General features: G+C 35.1%; 1 protein-coding gene across 1 annotated transcript in view; it reads left to right on the top strand.

Moving 5' to 3' along the window:
- The window catches only part of SCN7A (sodium voltage-gated channel alpha subunit 7), a 79,429-nt gene that overhangs the window by 11,434 nt on the left and 45,420 nt on the right, over positions 1-22,575 (top strand). The window contains exons 2-7 of the mRNA XM_015565779.1: positions 6,626-6,864; positions 11,694-11,806; positions 12,154-12,243; positions 14,520-14,648; positions 17,118-17,209; positions 21,746-21,952. Coding sequence (XP_015421265.1) covers positions 6,626-6,864; positions 11,694-11,806; positions 12,154-12,243; positions 14,520-14,648; positions 17,118-17,209; positions 21,746-21,952 — 870 coding nt within the window. The remainder of the gene's footprint in view (positions 1-6,625; positions 6,865-11,693; positions 11,807-12,153; positions 12,244-14,519; positions 14,649-17,117; positions 17,210-21,745; positions 21,953-22,575) is intronic.

Raw genomic sequence — 22,575 nt, 5'->3', positions numbered from 1 at the left:
GTCCCACCCAGACCCGGCTTTCATTCTCTTGTCTGTCTTTTCTAAGCCTTTCAGCCACCCCACTCAGGTTCACACTTTAGAAAGATCTGCCTCCAGGCTCCCAGGGTGGGTTCCTGCCTCAAACCCCACCCTTACAGGAAACAGCTCCCAGAAACAGCTTGGGGGCGGGTGCAGCCGTTGCCAAGACAGCCCCTGTAGGACTGACTTCCTTCAGGTCAGTCGTGGCTGTTTGTCCCTATGTGATGAACACCACCCATCCTTTTTGTTTTGTTTTTTAAAAAATATATTTTATTGATTTTTTACAGAGAGAAAGGGAGAGTGATAGAGAGTTAGAAACATTGATGAGAGAGAAACATCGATCAGCTGCCTCTTGCACACCCCCTACTGGGGATGTACCCCCAACCAAGGTACATGCCCTTGACTGGAATTGAACCTGGGACCCTTCAGTCTGCAGGCTGATGCTCTATCCACTGAGCCAAACCAGTTAGGGCCCCATCGTTTTTATATAAGTAGATTCCATGCTCACACTATTCTAGGAGGTAGGTACTCTTATTGTTCTCATTTTTATAATTGAGGAAATTAGACATGGAGAGGTTAAGTGCCTTGCTCAAGGTCACAGTTAAAGAGTTCTCAACTCCAGATTGAATCCAGGTGATCCAAGAAATATTTGGTTATGGAACTAGATATTTTCCAAATATTTTTTACAAAATATTTCAAACATATGGAAAAGCAAACAAAACTGCACAAGAAACATCTAAACACCACTTGAATCTTCAATTGTCATTTTATAATCTTTACTTTATTATTCATATATATGTAATATGCAGATGTTATATCATAGAATTGTACCCTTGAAACCTATATAATTTATTAACCAATGTCACCCCAATAAATTTAATAGAAAATACAACTTTAACACTGTGTATATTAATTGGTTTGAGGTGTACCTATTGGGTATGCTCATATTGCTTAAATTACTAAGGTAAAATTTATATTTTTTAATTTAGAGAACTAGTGCCAGATATTTTTTTTTTGGAAAAGATGTACCAATTCATAACACCAAAAAAGTTTATATTAGAGTATTTATTTCCTCAATCCTAGCCATCACTTTGCTTCATTAAACTAGGACCTTCATTTAAAATTATTACAAAGCCATTTATTTATGCTTTCTTTTATAAGTTTTATTGTGTGGGTTTTTAATTTTAATTTTTTTTTAGCATTTAAATTATTCAGCCGTCCAAAATTTATTTGTCTATTAGAAGTGTCTGGAGCCAAGGATAATGGGAACTACTGAACTCTGAACCTCCCCGTATGTTTCACAAACAATGAAATACGAAACAGCAACAACAACAAAAACAATTAAAATGACACAAAATCCACACCATCAGCAAAACTAGAAGTCAGAGAATGCCCAAACTTCAAAATGCCCGTGAATAAAAAGTAAAATTCAACCCATATGCACTCTCTCTCATAGAGAGAATGTGGTTTAAATTTAAGTTGAATGACTGACAGAAAGAGAACACTCCCACTAATGGTGAAAATACTTGGGAGAAAGCATTCCCCACTAATGGTGAAAATACTTGGGAGAAAGCATTCCCCACTAACTTCTTTGTATCAATTATTGAATAGCCTCTACTTTGCCACTCTGCTTTGAAATAAACTACTAAGTATATTCTATATGATGCCAATAGTTCAAGTTATGAATAATGACAGTAACATATTAGCCTGGGAGAAATGAAATCATTGATAGAATTAAACTCAGCTCTCAATAATCCTTAATCTGGGCATCTACTGAAGAAAATGGAGGGATGGGGAGAGAAGGGGAGGACTAAGTCAAAGCCAAGATCACAGCCAATATCATATGGCAAAAGCAGTCCAGTGAGCATCAGTGATACTTCGGCTCAAACCACCAAAAATATTTCACTGGGCACACCTGAGTTAGCATATATTTTCACCACTCAACTAGCTATACAATGATGGAGAAGTCATGAAACTCATCAATGGCCATTTCCCTATTTATAAATGGTGATCACAAGGATAACATGTGAGAACATGCGATAATAGAAACATCTAGTCCAGTGCTTCACAAATGGTAGTCACTCAGTAAGAGTGACCAAAATTATAATTGCCTTAATTATGACAAATATTGGCTCATTTTCAAATGCTTGAAAATTGTTATAAGGAGAATATTTTTCTATCATAATGCATCTCTTTTTCTCATATTGATGCTGGTTGTGCTACTTTCAACTGATATCCAAGATACATGGCTTGCACTTTAATCAATATAAAATATTAGTGCAACTAGAATTTGTTAGAGTCCAAACTTGAGTTTAATTTGATACAATTCTTGCCAAAAGTGTACTTTAGCATTCGATTTTTTAGAAAGGCAGTCTAATGGACAGATTAACTATTAATCTTTCTATATTTTTCAGGCTTTAGTGTGCTGTATTAAGATCACTCACCGGAAAGCATAGTGCCTGAACCATATTTTATAAATTCCCCACAGAAATGCTTTTACCTAAGTGTGACTTAATTATTAATAATTCATAATCTTTTCTTAGCCATCTAGAAGTTAGATGCAAGTCAGTTCCATTTGATAAGTACTTGCATTTTTTTGACATACTATAGAAGTCAGTGCTCACTATCAATTCATTTACATAGTCAACCACCCAGAGTACTTTCATTCAACATCAAAATTACCACTAAGGAGCCTGGCCTGTATGGCTCAGTAGTTGAGTGTTGACCCAAGAACCAGGATGTCAGGTTTCAATTCCAGGTCAGGGCTTTCTCAGGTTGCTTAATTCCCATTAGGGGGCAGGAGGCAGCCGATAGATGGTTCTTATCATTGATGTTTCTTTCTCTCTCTCCCTCTTCCTTCCTCTCTGAAATCAATAAAAACATTTAAAAAATTATAAAAAATATCACTAAGGAAGTCTTCTGGGATAACTGAATTGGGAGGGGGGAGAATTAGCATGGACAGAGTCAGTACTGTACTGCAGGCTTTTTGTATGTGGTCTGTTTAACCCTGAGGACCTTGTGTAATACATGAGGGATTCTGGTTTACATGTGAAGAAAAACATGACACAGGCAATGTTATGATACTTTGAAAAGAGAATGTTTTACTTGAGTCTTTTCTACTTCAACTAATGTGGCCTCTATTCTTTTAAGTAGTCTATAGGTGCTGTGATTTGAGGCTAATCAGTATTCTGATTCTATCTGAAGACCCTTCAGTTTACCTACATGCCTTTTGGGTGTGGTTATGTATTACAGCAGAAAAGAGATATGCCTCCTACATCTTTCTTTAATACAGATCACAGTTATATAGCTTTTTTGGCAGATACAAGGTAGTATTGATTTACATTGCAATTACTATTAAGTAAAATCCCTTGGCAGTTTTCTCTGTTACAAAAAAAGTATCTTCACTGTACTTGTGCAGATGGGATTTTTTGGTCCAACTTTCATAACCATACACATATTCCCATTATATATTATTTTATTAGGTTTGGCCCATCATTCTAAGATATAAAAATCTTATAACAATTAAAATTTATATTTACTTCCTATTTATTAGGTGCCAGTCAATGTACTAGGCATTGTCAATGATATTATTTTATTTTATTCTTATTTAACCCAAAGGAAAACACCAATTTTATGACGGAAGGTTCAAGAATATTGAGTAACTTGACTGAGACCTCTCAAAACACTAGTAACAGAATTTAGCTTTTGAATGCATGTCTATTTAATTTCAAAGTTCATGATTTTATTTGTTTATACTAACCTATAATCATGAGTCATTAAGAAACCTTTTAATTTATACTCAAGAAACTCCATGTAAGGAGTTTAATTTTAAAAGCCCACTTAATATATTAAAGAAATAAGATTTCATATGTAAGAACAAACTTCAGTATCTGTAGCCTATGTTTATAAATTGTGAGTTGTTGCTTTAGATGTGTTTGTATGTGCATATGGTAAATATAAATGATTCTTAACCAACTTTCAATTTGTTAGTTTTGTGCATGATATTGAGCAAGGTACTTGGAAAATAAGTAAATTTTATGATGAACAATTGTTAGTTTTTTTAAACCATTAATCTGGAAAGAGAGATCCAAGTAGATACATTCCATTATTCATACTTCATATTTATCACTTTAAAATTGCTTCACACCCCATCCTTGTAGCATGCCTTGAGGGAAGTAGACGTAAGAAGCTGTTGCTATTGTGAAAATGTTTCTCTCTCTGGTCTATAGTGGCTATACCAAGGGGAAATAAATCCATAGGCTGGGCTAGACCAATTTAGAGTATCTTTTTACAGTTCTTGAGACATAGGCATATGGGGGAAATTAAACTGAAAAGTCAAATAAAATTGAAGCTGGGATGGCATTATTTAATGCGCATTCTGATATGTAAGCAAAGGAAGCCATTCTTTAGATAGAACGAAAAGAAAAGCCAAGAAGATGGTGATCCCATGAGAGGAATAGGAGTCATCCCAGTTCTTGATTTTCCATTTTTATTTCCCAGGACACAAAAATGTACTGTGTGTTCTTTCCTTGGATGTCTATGAGATTACCATTTGTATACTTAAATGTCTGCCTCACACCATTTATTTAAGCTAGCATTTAGAGTCTGATTTTTACAATGACTTATTCCATTAAGATTAACTAACACCTTTTCTTTCTTAATATATAACTAATGAACTTAAACTATTAAGCAACTCAGTTTCATTAAACAGTGTGGAATTCTGGTGCAGAATATATGTGTGTGTACACATGTGTGTGATTTCTGTTTTAGGAAAACCTTATAGAAGGAATTCAACCAAGGCCAGCATTATAAGAGACAAAATATACACATACAGCCAAAACCGGTTTGGCTCAGTGGATAGAGCATTGGCCTGCGGACTGAAGGGTCCCAGGTTCGATTCCGGTCGGGGGCATGTACCTGGGTTGCAGGCACATCCCCAATGGGGAGTGTGCAGGAGGCAGCTGATCGATGTTTCTAACTCTCTATCTCTCTCCCTTCCTCTCTGTAAAAAATCAATAAAATATATTTAAAAAAATATATACACATACAAAATGCCACAATTATCAAATACAAAATTTCTTATCCTTGATTGCAGTAATAAAATTACAAAGAGGGTTAAGGTGAATGAATAGAGAATAATCAGTCAGTTGTCACCGAATAGGATCACTTGAGTAGGTTTTGACAAGAATTACATATGTAATATCCTTTGTAATAAAAAATTTAAAAAAAAAGAATTAGACTGGAGAAAATCAGCAAAAGAACATATTTTTATGTGAAAGGAGGTAACAAGGTTTATGAATGGGGAATTGATGCATAAAATTATATTCCATGAAGACAAATTTGAGTGGCCTATAGGATCATTTGAAGTAAAGACTAGAACTGAAGGAAACCTGTACAGACTACTATAGCAACCAGATATAGATGACTTACCTCACTGTAGATATGTAAACAACAGAACATATTTAAATACATAATGAAAAAGAATTGAAAGAACATTATTTTCTTTAGAGAAATTGATGACAAATACAAATTTCATGAGTAATATTTAAGATAATTAATTTATATTTGTGCTTTTTTATATAATGAGTAGGAAGCTTAAAGATTGATTATAGTCATGGGGAAAAACAATAAATTTTGTTTTTACTTGTTAAGTTGGTCTCATTGATGGGTTTGCCACATAAATAACACAAGAAAGATAGTATTTTGGGAAATGTACTCGGTAAGTATCCATGTATAGTAATTAAAACTGTGTTTGCCTATTCAGTCACCAAAAAGAAGGACATAACAGAAGGGAAAGACATAACTTTAAGGGATATCAGAGTTAAAATTTGGAAGGAAGAACTGATTCAAAGGGAGTATCCAGAGTCATAAGAAAAGTGGATAATGCTGCCATGAACGCAGGATTGCATATATCTTTGTAAATAAATGTTTTCCTTTTTCATGTAGATAGAACCAAAACAAACAAACAAACAAAAACTCATAGATGCACTCAACAGTATGGTGGTTACCAGAGAAAAATAGGAGTGGAGGAGTAGGAAAGGGTATAGGGGGTTGAATGTGTGGTGATGGAAGGAAATTTGACTTTACACAACACAGTGTTCAGATTATGTGTCATAGAATTGTACACTTGAAACCTATATAATTTCATTAACTAATGTCATCCCAATAAATTTAATTTTAAGAAAAAGAAGAGAAGAGTAGGGTTCACAGGCAATGAAGACTGCCTTTAGGAAAGGAAATCCTAGTCAATAGTTAAATGCAGATGAGAGTGAAATAATTGGATTCCCCACCCCGCACCCCCAAATCTTTAGAACTCTTATGACAAAGGAGTAATGGAAAGGAATATTTCAGTAAGAGGGAAAGGATTCTGTGGAGAGGTAAAGAAAACAGAATGAGTTACACATGGAATTGCAAATTAACTCTAATATTAAGTATAACAGGACCTAATTTAACAGCTCAATTTTCTACAAAGCTCAAGACTTTTCTTTAAATAAATGCAGCTATCTGTTACCTTTTATTTATATATGTCCTAAACTTTTTTAATTTAAAATTTTTTTCTACGGTGTATCCAAATTTAATAGAGAGCTAAAAAGTACATTTCTTGCAGGTGCAAAATTGAAAATGGCTTCCCCAGAACCTAAGGGCCTTGTCGCCTTCACGAGGGAGTCTCTTGAACTTATGGAACAGCGTATCGCTAAAAAACACAATGAGGAGCATGAAGAAGATTTAAAGCCAAACCCTGACTTGGAAGTTGGAAAAGAGCTTCCATCTGTTTATGGAAATCTTCCTCCAGGAATGGTGTCAGAGCCCTTGGAAGACGTGGACCCGTACTACCAGAGTAAAAATGTAAGGATCGATTGAATTTATTATGACCACATTTGTTTTTCAGACATGCAAAAATGTAATTGAGATAGAATGTAAAAAGATAATTAAGAATAAATTAATAAGTAATTTTAAATTATACAAAACTACATAAGAAATCTAACACATATTTGAGAATTTTATAAAAAGTCACTGTTTGCCTGGTTGGCTAGTTTGTTTGGGGTTCCTTTACTTTGTAATAGGCTATACTGTTATACTTTATTTTTTCTCCCCATCTGTGAACATGAGATGTCTTTATATTTATTTAGATCTGCTTTATTTCAACAATGTTTTGTAGTTTTCAATGTACAAGTGTTTGCTTTTATTAAATGTATTCCTAAGTATTATATTCCTTATGGTGATATTATACATGGAACTAGAGGCCCGATGCATGATATTCGTCACTGGTTGTGGGGGGGGTGGGGAGGTCCCTCAGTACAGCCTGCACCCTCTTGCAGTCTGGGATCCCTCAGGGGATGTCCGCCAAGGGGTCCTTAACACTGCCCCAGTGGTGCTCCCCCTGTGGAAGCGCACTGACCACCAGGGGACAGCTCCTGCATTGAGCATCTGCCCCCTGGTGGTCAGTCCGCTTCATAGAGACCAGTCGTTCTAGTGTTTGGTCGATTTGCATATTAGGGTTTTATATATAGGATTGTTTCCTTAATTCATTTTTTGCTCATTTATTGCTACAGTATAGAATACAATTGATTTTTAAATATTAATCTTATATCCTGAAACCTCACTAAAATATTTTTTAAAATTGTTGACACTATTACAGATGTCCCTCATTTTCCCCTCTTTGCCCACCTCCCCACCCTGGGCCTTCAACACACTGTTGTCTGTGAACATGGGCTATACCTATATGTTCTTTGGCTAATCTCTTCACCTTTCATATAGACCCTCTCACTCCCTCCCCCCGGTTATGCATTCATATAATGATTTGTTTTATTGGCATATGATGATCAACTACTTAAGATTATCAATTTTAAAGCACTCTAATATAAAAGTTATATCATATCTACACAATTTCACATGTTCAACTTGATAAGAGCTCACTCAATAGTTAGGAAAATAAAGTCAACCTATATTTTATTTATCATTTTTATTTATTCATAAATCATATCCTATCTTATCTCCAGAATAACTTGAAGAACCTACTAAATATTTGAAAAATTGAAAAACAAGCACAAAATGATAAAAATAAGAAATTTTTTTTAGAAAAGGCAGAGATCTGTGTGGCTTGGTAGCTGGAAGAGTCTTCATTAAAGAAATAGAATGTGAGTTATAGTTTAGAAAACATTTCACCTTTTAATAAGGCAAAGGGAAGATCTAGGAGCAAGCAAGAGCAGAGATTAATTCTGGAATAGGGAAGAAACAGTGCTGCAAGTTGTAGGAAATAGATGAAATAAGGGAGATTTCAACATGGATTTAATGTGATGACCAAAAAACTGATGTGATGAATACAATAGTTAAGTAAGGTTAATATGAAAATTTCTAAATTATTATTGCATGGAAGAGGTAGGGTCAGAAAAATGAAATAGGAGAGAAAGAGGAATTCAGCCTGATGGTGTCTCAGAAGAGAGAGAGAGAGGTAACAAATCCGAGAAGAATCAGCAAGATTTGAAGACTGGCTAATAATGCCTAGGTCTTCAGCTGCTGACAAAAATGCAATAACTATAAAAAAGATCAAGTTTGGGGACAAAAGGATTAGCTCCATTGTGGACAAATGTAATTTGATATTCTTGTAGAGCAAGCATGTCAAACTCGCAGTCCATAGGCCCCATATGGCCCACAACGAATATTTTTGCAGTCCAGCCAATACCTGGTATAACGGTATGTAAGAAACGTTTTAATAAAAATTTCATAACTTAATTTTTACAATACCCTGTTATACATAATTATTAATAACAAACTACAATGTTTGCTAATGACTGATCACTATAATCATGTTGCATTCATTTCCCTTACGTGCCTTATGCACAGGTGCACCATTTCTCTCCACTAATACTAGCAGTGAATATTTTAGCCGTCAGCAGGTGCAAGCGCAAGGAGGGACCATGGTGCATGGAGAAAAGCATTTTCAGTAACCACCAGAAGCTCACCCTGATGACAGCGACTGGTGCCCCACCTTGGTCTGGTGCTCCTGCTCACCTGCTCCACCATCCCACTGTGGCCAACACCTGCCATGTTCCACGCACGCCCCCTGCTGGTCAGTGCACATCATAGTGACCAGTTGTTCAGTTGTTCTGCTGTTTGGTCTATTTGCATATTAGCCTTTTATTATATAGGATGCTGAAGTGGTAAGCAAATTAGGATTGTTATTAAAGAAAAAAAGCAAGAATTTTCAAAAACCAAAAAAGTAAAAAACTGCAGTGGAGCCTAGTATAAAAAGTAGTTAATTATGATGGCACATTTATTAAAAATTTGAATTACAGCTCTAACCGGTTTGGCTCAGCGGATAGAGTGTCGGCTTGCGGACTGAAGGGTCCCAGGTTCGATTCTGGTCAAGAGCATGTACCTGGATTGCGGGCACATCCCTAGTGGGGGGCATGCAGGAGGCAGCTGAATCGATATTTCTCTCTCATCAATGTTTCTAACTCTCTATCCCTCTCCCTCTCCCTTCCTCTCTGTAAAAAATCAATAAAATATATTTTAAAAATTTGAATTACATTCAGTTTATTTTGTTAAAGATGGCATATTAGTTAAAGATTCTAAAATTAAATAAATAATTTCAGCATTTAAACATTAACTGGAAAATACTTGGAATTACTCATTGCTTTGTAATAACATGTACTAGTGAGCTGATTGGTTGCACATCTATCTTTTGTGAAGTTTGAGATTATTCTGGAAATATACAGAAAGTACATTTTAAATGATCAGATTATTTGGTGGGGCCCTTTTTAATTTTCTCATTTACATTTAAAATGAAAGGGGGAAATGTTTACAATACAGCCAGATATCCATAGATTGTATGTTGGAAAAGGTTTCCATTTAGAACATCTACACTAATAAAAGAAAAAGATGCAAATTGACTATACCTTTACAACGCCCACCAGCCAATCAGGAGTGAGTATGCAAATTAACTCAACAAAGATGGTGGCGATGCAGGCTTCCATACCGCCCCAGCCGCTCCAGGCCTCTGGGCAGCATGGGAAGGCGGAAAGTGGCTCCAGCAGGAGCAAAGGTGGAAAGGTAGCTCCAACTGGAGCGAAGGCGGTGCCAGCAGCCAGGGGCAAAACGGCCCATTCTTGCACGTATCTTCATGCATCGGGCCTCTAGTATATGTATAAATAATTAGCAAATATATATTTGTATCCACTAATGTAAATATAAATATCTATATATACATAGCTATATTCACTTATATAAATACTTATATATATAAATGATTGGCTATTTAAAGTTATCAATTTTAAAGAACTATAACTATAATATAAAAGCGTAATATGCAAATCTACCAAACGGTCATCTGGATATCCTTCTGGACGAACTTCTGGATGAAGCTCGGGCTGCAGCTGTGGGATGGAGGCAGCTGCCGTGGCTGTGAAGGCCTACTTGTGCATGAATTTCATACACTGGGCCTCTATATAAATATAAATACCTATATATAATTACCATATACACCTCTGTATAATTATATGCTATATAACATAAAATATAATACTGTAGTATACACAGTGGGGAAAAAGTAGATTTACAGTTGTGAGTATGTGAAACAATTTATTTGTATTATTACTTATTAATTATTGTATTACTTTCCATATGAACAACTATAAACCTACTTTTGTCCCACTCTATATAAGAGATCATATTTAATATATATCATTTAGTATATTATAGTATACTAGAGGCTCAATGCATGAAATTCATGCAAGGGGCTTGACACTCGCAGCCACGGCAGCTTACCTTGGCCCTCATAGCTCCGGCTTGGTCCCGAAGGTCATCTGGAAGGACGTCCGGTCTAATTAGCACATTATGCTTTTGTTATTATAGATTGTATTACATTGCATTATATGCTATATATTATATCCTGTTATATAACATATATAATATTCAATATAAAATATTTTTATGCACCTATCACAATAAATGAATTTTCCAATTGGATATGTATTATACTAAGGGTGTGTATACAGAGACATACACACTCACACACTTTTACTGTGTGTAAGTGTATATGTATATACATATATATTGTAGCTACACACATATATACATATATAAATATCTATATATATATGACTAATTTTTAGGATATTTTTCATCTTTCATTAGTTTTGGTTTTATGTTAGAACATATTATATTTACATGATTTAAATGTATGTTATGAAAATGATAATAAGCAAATGGGGTTTTATACCATGATTGGGGTAACATTGAGGTATTTTGGGGTCATTTTTACTATTGTAATTCCACACCTCATTGGCTTTGAAATAAAATTAATGTTGTTTTTTTTTTACATTTATTGAATTCGGGTATGTTTAAATGAATCTCCATGAACCATTAATATATACCTTTCTTCCTATTATTTTAATTTTGCCAGAAACCTTGAGGACTGGTGTGTGGCAAATGGTTTTCTCAATAGAATCCTAGCCTCCCCCCGCCCCAAAAAAAAGTGGTATATAAGCCTAAATATCAAGTAAAAGTGTTAAAAAAACACTTTTCCCTTCCTTTGTTTGTAAAAGAATATCAAAATATAAGAAAAATATAATTGGTAGAACTCATGATGGAAATGACCATTGTCAATATGTTGCATAACTGGTTAGAGTGAATAGTTCATGTTCTAATTTCACCTGATCTTTTTTGCCTTACAGACTTTCATGATACTAAACAAGAACAGAAAAATTTTCAGATTTAATGCCACCTGGTGTACATTGTCTCCTTTCAATTCAATTAGAAGAGCAACTGTTAAGATTTTGGTCCATCCATATCCTTTTCTATTGGCTTTAGAATGTACAAATATCAAATGTAACCATTCTATTCAAATATTGCTGCAGTCATTTCCTCTTTTGAATTGATTTCTCATTTTAGGTCATATTGAAATTTGGATTATAACTGCACTAAGTGTTTCATGTTTGAAAATGCATTTAAATATATTTTCAAGTTAGGAAACATTAACAAATATTAATCTTCATCATTTATCAATATGACTAATATATATTTTTGATAATTTAAGAAACTATTTATCTCATATGTGTACATACATCTAAACAGATTTAGAAACATATAATTCCAATATTATTTATTATATACTATTCCTTGACTGCAATCTACCTTTTTTCGACTATTCATTTTGATTAGCGTCCTGATTGACTGCATATTTATGGCCCTGACTGAGGGGCCAAAATGGGGGCCAAAATTACAGTAAGTTATATAATTTCATTGTATGTAATCTCATATAAGATTATATTTAATACTTACATGTGGCATTATAGTACATTACATACTAAGTATTATAACTTTGCATAATTTAATATTTATGATCTAATATAATAAAAGAAAAACATGCAAATTGACTGCACCTCTGCTATGCTCAAGCCATGCCTACAAGCCAATCAAAGCAACGCCCCTCACCCAAGCTTGCCAGGCACTCCAGTGGGAACCCCCACCCTGAAGGGGGTGTGGCCAGTCTGAAAAGCCCCCTCAGCCCCTCATCTAGGCTGCCCAGGCATCCCAGTGGGACCCCCACCCTGATCCAGGACAGCTTCAGGGAAAACCAGACAGCCTCCACCCATGCACCAGGCCTCTATCCTATATAATAAAAGGGTAATATGCAAATTGACCCTAACAGCAGAGTGACTGGGAATGACTGGTCACTATGACACACACTGATCACCAGGGAGCAGACGCTCAATGCAGGACCTGCCCTCTGGTGGTTAGTGTGCTCCCGCAGCGGGAGCTCTGCTCAGCCCCAAGCCAGGCTGATGGCTGCCAGTACAGCAGTGGTGGTGGGAGCCTCTCCTGCCTCCTCAGCAGCACTAAGGATGTCCGATGCAGCTTAAGCCTGCAGCCCGCTGGCAAGTGGACAACCCCCGAGGGCTCCTGGGCTGCCAGAGGGATGTCTGACTGCCAATTTAGGCCCAATCCTCCAGGGAGCAGGTCTAAGCCAGCATAGCAGGTGGTCATCCCCTGAGGGGTCCCAGACTGCGAGAGGGCACAGGCCGGGCTGAGGGACCCCCCCCCTCCCCAGTGCATAAATTTTTGTGCACCGGGCCTCTAGTGTATATATAATTTTCATTATACATAATATAATATTTATACATATACCATGATTAATGAATTTGCCAAAGAGAAATCTACATATATATCAACTAAACAATTTTAATGTTTTTCTACCCTTTCTTTATTTCCAAACCTGTTATGTTAACATTGTGTAAATGTTTGAGTCTTTAGCTATATGTTTATGTCTATGGTATCATTTTAAAGTTAATCACTAAGGATTAATATAATATTTCAGTGCCTCGGATTTTCTTTACTGTTGCAATCCCATACCCGATTTGCTTCAAACTCAAATAACTATTTCTTTTTATTCTTTAAGAAAGTTCTTTTCCTTTCTTTCTATTCTATCTCTTTTCTCTTTCCTAAGAAATGTGAGTAGATTGACTTGCATTAGCTTATAATGATGGAAAGGCCCATTACATTTTCTAGGGATGAAAGCTTTTTTTAATGCTCCCTCTCAATTTTAATTCTGTTCTTAAGACTAGTTGACTTTGGAAGATAAATATAGTACTGATTCATTATAAAAATCCTTATTTAAACATATTATAAAATTAATTCTTTAAACCCTTTTACAATTCAGTGTGATCCCTAATATGGAATCACGTTGACATTTTATATTTTCACCATTTACCTAAATATATGGATAGACTATAACCTTGAGCTAGGACTTGTTGAAAAACTGGTAATCAAATTGTATGGTTATGCCATGAGACATAAACCACCCTAGAAGCCCTATCTAAAGCCTGCCTATGGTTCAAAGGGCACTTGCTTTTTTTATTGCCTGGTTGGTTGTTTGGTTCATTAGTTGATTATTTGCCAGATAGTTATCATAAACACTAGTGGCCCAGTGCACGAAATTCATGGAAGGGTTTGGGGGTGTCCCTCAGCCCGGCCTGCATCCTCTCCAATCTGGGACCCCTTGGGGGATGTCAGACTGCCTGTTTAGGCCCAATACCTGTGGTTCCTCTCACAATACGGGACTGCTGGCTCTTAACCGCTCACCTGCCTGCCTGCCTGATTGCCCCTAACCACTCTGCCTGCCGGCCTGCTTGCCCCGAATTGCCCCCCCCCACCGGCCTGCTTGCCCCCAAGCTCCCCCCCTGCTGGCCTGCTCACCCCCAATGCCCCCTGCCAGCCCGATCATCCCCAACTGCCCTCCCCTCCTGGCCTGATCACCCCTAACTGCCTCTGCCTCGGCCCCGCCACATGGCTTTGTCCGGAAGGATGTCCGGAAGGTCTCCCAGAAGGTGTCCCGGTCTAATTAGCATATTACCCTTTTATTATTATAGATTGTATTTCAGAACTGACAATGTATTATTTCCACTTTAAATATATATATATTTGTGTGTGTGTGTGTGTGTGTATATACATATATATATACACATACATATCAACTTTTTAATATATAAATTTTTCTGCAGGATCACTTTGCTTGCAATTTACACATTTGAAATACTTGTAAAACTCATTGCAAGAGGCATCTGGACAGGATCTTTTTATTTCTTTGGTGACCCGTGGAACTGGCTTGACTTCAGTGTAACTTTGTTTGAGTAAGTATTATTTAAGTTGTGAACATCTTAATACCTTGCTAAGCAAATGCTTTTCATAAAAACATTGAAGTTGGCAAAATTTTCTGCCTGAAAAATTTTTGCGAATATAGAGTATTTCATAAATTCTAATCATAGTGAGTTCTCTCAGACAGCTCCAACTGAACTAGGTCATAGAATATGGAATAAAAATGAAAGGAATGGGATATCATCTATATTTTCTATATGAAATAAAGAAAATAGAGGTTGAATTTTTGTTTTTTAAGTTAGTTTTAATTAGCAGAAAATCTTCTGGAGACTTAGCAGAGGATACTAGCATATTTAGTTCTGTCTCCCACTTACATCTTTTTTAGCTACATTTCTTAACACCAGTAAATATATTAGATATCTGAATAAGATATTTTAAAAACACACACATATACATTTCCTACATTTCCTAAAGTGTTGTTACTTTAAATTCTAATGATTTACATATGTATTTATTTTTTTAATGCATCTGTTTAATATACTCTGCATTGTAGCTGAGTGAACAATGGTGTTGAACCTTTATTAAAGAAATTAAAAATAATATTCTATTTCTAGATTTTGGGTCAAGAATTTTTCTTCAAAAAATCTTTATAAAGGTTAATGATTATTGCCTGCCATATAGTAAGCAATAAAAAAATAGTAGCTAAAATTATTGCAATTATCACTACTACTTATACTATTCTTATCATTATTTCTGCTGTTGCTGTTAGCAAACACTTAGCTAATAGCTAACATTTAGATATCTTATAGCATGTGCCAGTTGCTTTCCTATGCACTTTACATTTATTAGCTGATCTACTAGGTGTACCAGTTAATAATGCAGATTTTTCTTCAACAGATGGAGTTACTCATACTAGTATGTTGATTTATATGCAATTTGATATATATGCTATTTTGTTGAATTGATAGCAACCTTCAAAACTTCATATGTCAACTTTTCTGAAGGTGTTTACATCATAGATATTTTTAAACTTAAAAATATAGAATTTCATGCCAAAAAAAAGAGCTTTTGTGGAAAGTTTTGATTCATTACTTTATTTTAAAGAAAAAGTTATTGTATATTTTGGGAAGCTTATGGTGAACAAGCTACATCTCAAGATACTTGTGAACGCTGGTTTAAATGCTTTAAAAGTGATGATTTCGATGTGAAAGACAAAGAACATCCAGATGAACTGAAAACATTTGAAGACCAACAATTATAAGCATTATTGGATGAAGATGCGTGTCAAACTCAAAAACAACTTGCAGAAAGATTAAACGTTGCTCCGTCGATCCAGGTCAACCATCAACATCGACTGCAAGGCCAAATCGCTTCGGAAAGAAGACAATGCTCTGCGTTTGGTGGGATCAGGAAGGTGTGGTGTATTAGGAGCTTCTGAAACCTGGTGAACCATTAATACTGATTGCTACTGACAACAAATAATCATTTTGAACCACGCTCTAATCATGAAACGACCAGACTGTGCCAGAAGACACGGCAAAGTAATTTTGTTCCATGATGACATACCACCACACACTTCAAAACCAGTTAAAGACACGTTAAAAGATCCTGCCTGGGAAGTATTAACCCACCCGCTGTATTCAGCAGACCTTGCTCCTTCAGATCACCACTTGTTCTGATCGACGGCACATGCACTTTCTGAGCAGCACTTCAAAACGTATGAAGAAGTGGAAAATTGGGTCTCTGAATGGTTTGCCTCAAAACAAGAAAAGTTCTATTGGGACGGTATCCACAGATTACCTGAAAGACGGGGGAAATGTGTAGCTAGAGATGGACATTACTTTGAACAAAGCACTTTTGATGTTTCTCTTGAAATCATCGTGTTCTTTTTTATTACAACATCCACCATTATTAACCGGTACACCTAGTAGTCCCAATCCCCTGAAAAAGAAAGTATTACCCCCACCTTACTTCTGAGGAAACCGAGGCAAGGAAGGTTAAGTAATTTTTCTCTGTCACACAGCTAGTAAAGAGTGGAGCCTGGATTTCTACACAGGCAGTCTGGCTCCAGAGTCTGTGCTCTGGACCAGTATGTACCCTGCCTTCTGCTATCACCACCATTACCATTGTCATCATCAAAATCACCTTAAACCCTTACACTGAAGCTCATTCCTTTCAAGGACTGTGGTTTTTTATGTTAAATAACCGTTTTGTTAGTTAGATAACAAAATATTTATGAAGATGACATAAATATGGACTTAAAAGTACTCACAGTGTCAAAATGTATAAATTCTCATAATTTGTTTGTGGATTAATATTTACCCGGCTACTTTGCACATTGTAGCAATCTTTGTCTTCCAATCAGTAATAAAACCTTTTGCAATATGGAGTAATGAGAGCAAGGGAAATGTTTGGATACATGGCTTTTAAAATAAGTTTTAAAGAACATAAGGAGCCAAAGATACATAGCATAACCTCTATATAACTCTAACTTAATTCCACAGGCACATAACAATATATTCGCCTCTAAACTTCACACCAATATTTAGAGTTGCAAGAAGTTTGAGAATTTTGAAAATTATTCCCTTAAACCAAGGTAAGAAATTCTTGACATTGAGTTCCTTTTCTTCATTTTGTTTTATGTATTTCCATATATTCATTTGAATTTCTCTGTTATTGTTTGGAGAAATATTAAATTGAATACTGCTTCAGCTTATTCAATTAATGAATTATCAGATCTTTAAATTTGTTTTCGTCACCACAGGAAAGGCAAAAAATTTACACATTTGACTGTTATTTATTTGAAGTGGGTTCATTAATTATAAAATATAGCGATCAATTAAAAAGATAATTTTTCTATTTTTAATATTTATTTATTTATTGTCATATCTTAAATATGATCTTATAAAATTGTCTTTAGACTTCTTTTTTTAAAATATATTTTATTGATTTTTTACAGAGAGGAAGGGAGAGGGATAGAGAGTTAGAAACATCGATGCTGCCTCCTCATCTATCAGCTGTCTCCTGCACACTCCCTACTGGCGATGTGCCTGCAACCAAGGTACATAACATCGATCAGCTGCCTCCTGCACACCCCCCACTGGGGATGTGCCCACAACCAAGGTACATGCCCTTGACCAGAATTGAACCCGGGACCCTTCAGTCCGCAGGCCGACACTCTATCCACTGAGCCAAACGGGTCAGGGTGTCTTTAGACTTCTTAGAGAGACAGCAGCGGCCATAGACAGATAGCCAATCTAACTTCTTCTTTTCCTATTTGCATCTAACAATCAGATGAAATGAATAAAGTAATATAAAATAGAAAAAACTCCCTTTTGTTCTGAGTGCTTGGATAGGGTGCATTCCATATGCCATAAAATTCAAGGAGTTCCTGCTAAGTAAGGCTGTGACCACATTGATGGAAGATGCTGAGGACTAATTTTAGCCCCCATTTCTGAAGATACCTTACAACCTTCTAATTTGTTATTCAGAATGAATAAAAACAATAAAATAGGAAAACTCCAATCAGAGAGTTGTGGGTTTTTTTTGTGTTTTATTTTTTTGTGTTTTTTTTTACTGCTATGATTCAGAGTAGTATGAAATAGTTAGATCAATAAGCCATGAGGCAAGTGTGATAATACCAAAAGTAAGAACTACAGGCAACTTTTGTGCACTGGTACACCATGAAGAGTGCCAAACACATGCATACTATGTATCAATCCAACCAAATTCCAGGTTGGCAAAACAGCAAAAAGATTGGGGGAGTGTGGTGATGGATGCATAACCATGCGGCCATACTAAAACATTAAATTGTACACATTAAATGGGTGAATTCTATGATTTGTGAATTATATCTTAGTAGAGGTGTATAATAAATATGATTTGTGGCATAGCAGTTTTGCCAAACCCAGTGAAGAAAGCAGTGAGACTTGCCCTGGTAGGGATAGTCACAGTTTGAACTTCCTTACTAGCCTCTACAAATCACTAGAACATAAAATTGCATCAACTGCATCTTCATCTTGGCAAGGATTATAGAAGAATTCAGCTGGATCCCAGTTAATGCCAGAGGAATACACACACTAGAGTTCGGAGCACACAGGCTGGTAGGACCTGCTCTTTACAAGGGAGAAAATAATGAAGGCACATAGGCAATATAAAATGTATAAAAATATTTTGCAACATAGAAAGAGAAACATACTATTTGAGATAATGAAAATAATTCTCCTTTTTTTTTATAAAAACAGTGCTCTAAGAAATAGGAGCAAGCATCAAAAAATCATATTTTGTAGTCCCAATAGAAGAAAATCAAGACTCTTTGAAGCAAAAGAGGAACAAGATTATAAAATGACAAATAAAAATACTGTTAAAACTAAAATATGATAAAATTATTATAACTTTGGTTAATATCTGATGGCAGTAAAATATAGTATCGTCTGCATAGTATTATGGTAAAGCAAAACCTATTGTACAGAAAAATTAGAGACATTCTATATTAATACAGTAAACCAAAAATTGGATGGATTAATAAAGGAGAGAAAACTTAAGTTTCATTTTATGGATAATAGGTAACCCTAAAAAAGAGACAGACTAATGTAAAAGACAAATTATTAAAAAATACACTAGAATTTTTTAGTCACTTAAATCAAGACCTTAGTCACAAATGGGAAAAGCTCATTTTATACTAGACAAATAAATAAATAAATAAACAAACAAATAAAATAAATAAAGGATACACTTATAAAAGTATTATAAAACCCCTACAAGCAAAAAAGCAAAGTAAAAGAGCTTATGGAAAGGTAATCCTTAGACCTCGTGAGTGGGCAGTAGAGTTTCAGAACTTGGAGGGCATGTCGGCAGGGAGGTTATGACACCAGAACTTCATACATGTTTGTCATTTATGTGTGACGTCCACAGAAAATAATCTCAGCCATCCCCAGAGTTCTTGAATTTTACATGTGCATCTTTCCTGAATATCTGCTGAAAAACAAAAATATAAAAATAAAATATTCCACAATAAGAAGATTAACTATCAAAAGTAATTGCAATGAAGTATTAAATCATTTCAACAGAGAATGAATTCCAAATTATGTTGTTAGTGGGTTGAAAAACAGAATACAAATATTATAAATTATAAATTCTAGCATGGACATCTGTGGGTCATTCTTGAACTAGAAACATATGTCGTCTGTGCTCTTAAAAACTTTGGAATAGGTACCAACCTTATAAAAATCTGGTGATTTTAACATTAAAATCTAAATTAATTTGGATAAATTGTCAGCATCAATCCAGCCAAATTCCTGGCTGCAACTACCACCTGTAATTGTAGAGCAGCTCACCTTTAGGCCAGGCACATTCATCCAAGTCTCCTCCACTCCCTACCTGCACAAATTTTATTTTCTGACAAGCCTTTGTAAGAATATCAATGTTATCTTTCCTATAAGCCATGAAAGATAATATATAATGCAAAATACATAAAATTCAACTCTTATAATTAGGTCAGAGGTTTGAAATTATATTAACAAAAATGAGAACTAGAAATTGAGAAATGTGAGAAAGCAAATATTATTCTGTTCTTATATGAGAAGACTATAGTAGATACAGGTGTTTTTTTATGTAGAGAGTATTTTTGTTCAAAATGAGAATTTAAGTTTGATAGAGGTGTTCAAAATAGACATACTAAAAGAAAAAAATATTAAAATTTATTTAAGAAAGATAAAACACATAGAAATCATAAGGGAAACATAAAAATAAAAAAACACACACAAAAATGGTAAAGGCCAATGCAAATAAAGGCAATTTATGAAAATAAAAATAATTGGGTTAAATTTTTCTGTCAAGATGTAGAGTCTTTAATATTAAATCAGAAATAAATTGAACTGCACCAGAGATACCTAAACTAAAACAAAAATAAAAGTTTAAAAGTAAAATGAAGGGGAAAGTCATACCAAGAAATCAAAGTCAAAGTTGGCATGTGGTAGGTAGCAATAAACGGTAGATAACAAAGAAAATTATTAATGTTTGATTCTGTAAAATTGAATGGTGACATTTTTACCTTCAAACAAAATGTTACCAATAGATTAAAACTCACAAAAACTTGGTTTATATGTAATATATACATATATATACACATACATATATACACATATACACACATACATGTGTTCTTATTTAAGAGCGACTCCAATAAAACAATATGAAACATTTTTCAGTAAAATAATATACAGAGGACTTGGGACATTGCCAAACAGAAGTGCATTGCAAATGTACATGTTTTAAAAGTTCATGATGGCAATCAAAGAAATTACATTAGAGTAAAGTTATCCCATTTTTCTTCTAATAAAATGGAAATACTTTTTAAATATTTCATTTTTAATGAAGACTTGATTATATACATATGTAGTGTTTGGTTTATGCATTATTTTAACATCTCTTATTTAATCAGCTCCAAAAAATGAATTCTTAATAATTAATGAAAGAATATTATAGAATACTGCTGTTTCAAACTAGTTTTTGTTTCAACATTTTCAACCCATTTTGATTAATAACTCTATTCCTTTACTTATGCTTACAAACAATAGTGATTGGTATGAAAATCAGTAATCAAGAGAGAAAGCCTGTCCTTTATGTAGTAAAGAGAAACAAACAAATGACTAATTTTAAAATATGTTGTGACTACATTATTTTGTTAAGTATAAAAAATTAGCAATTATACAAAAACCTTAAAGTTTGGTGTTTTATTCATTTTATTTATTAGACCTAGATCAGTGATGGCGAACTTTTGAGCTTGGCATGTCAGCACTTTGAAAAACCCTAACTTAACTCTAGTGCCGTGTCACATATAGAAATTTTTTGATATTTGCAACCATAGTAAAACAAAGACTTACATTTTAATATTTATTTTATATATTTAAATGCCATTTAGCAAAGAAAAACCAACCAAAAAATGAGTTTACGTGTCACCCCTGACACACGTGTCATAGGTTCGCCATCACTGACCTAGATGATGGTAAATTAGATTACGAAACACAAAGCTACCAATTTCAATGGATATGTATTTGCCATGAAAGAAGTTTGCTAATGCTTCTTTACGAAAGTACTTTACTTTATTGAAAACAAACTTGTCTCTTTTTAGGTGTGAAATCTTATGTAGGGATCCTGCTCCAATGCTTGAAGAAACTTACCGGTGTCATTATCCTTACTCTATTTTTTCTGATCATATTTTCTCTAATTGGGATGGGGTTCTTCATGGGCAACCTAAAGCATAAATGTTTCCGATGGCCCCAAGAAAATGAAACTGAAACCCTGCACAACAGAACCAGAAACCCATGTTATAGTCGAGGTAAGAATCGCTTGCCATCTATGTCAAACAATTTAAATGTTCATTAGGGGGGTGAGGGATATTTTCAGTTCTATTTTTAAAATTTTCAGTATAATTTATGTACCATAATAGTCACAGTTTTAGTTTATTCACAAGGTTGTATAACCATCACTGCTATCTAATTCCCAGACATTTTCATCACCCTAAACAGAAACTCCTATCCATTAGCAATCATTTCTCATTCCCCTTGCACCAGGCCCTGGCAACCACTAATCTACTCTTTGTGTCTATAAACTTTTCTATTCTGGACATCTACACTAATCAAAGACAAAGATGATAATTGACCATACCTTTGCTATGCCCAACCCATGCCCACCAGCCCATCAGAGTGACTATATGCAAATTAACCCAACCAAGATGGCAGCCAGCAGCCATGGAGCTGGAGCAAGTAGGAGGCTTGGTTGCCCCAGCGATGGAGGAAGCCAAGCTTCCCACCTGCTCTGGCTGGCGGTGGCCTCCACTCAAGGCAACAAAGTTTCAATTATAGAAGATAAATAAGTTCCAGATACCTGCTTCTAGCCAGTCTCCACTGGGAGCCTGCAAACAGCCATAAGCCTCTCACCCAGGATGGCCACACCCTCATG

The sequence above is a fragment of the Myotis davidii genome, unplaced genomic scaffold, assembly GCF_000327345.1.
Source record: "Myotis davidii unplaced genomic scaffold, ASM32734v1 scaffold59, whole genome shotgun sequence".
Taxonomy (NCBI): Eukaryota; Metazoa; Chordata; class Mammalia; order Chiroptera; family Vespertilionidae; genus Myotis; species Myotis davidii.
Note: the sequence above shows the minus strand (reverse complement) of the source record. Positions and strands in the feature narration are given on the sequence as shown.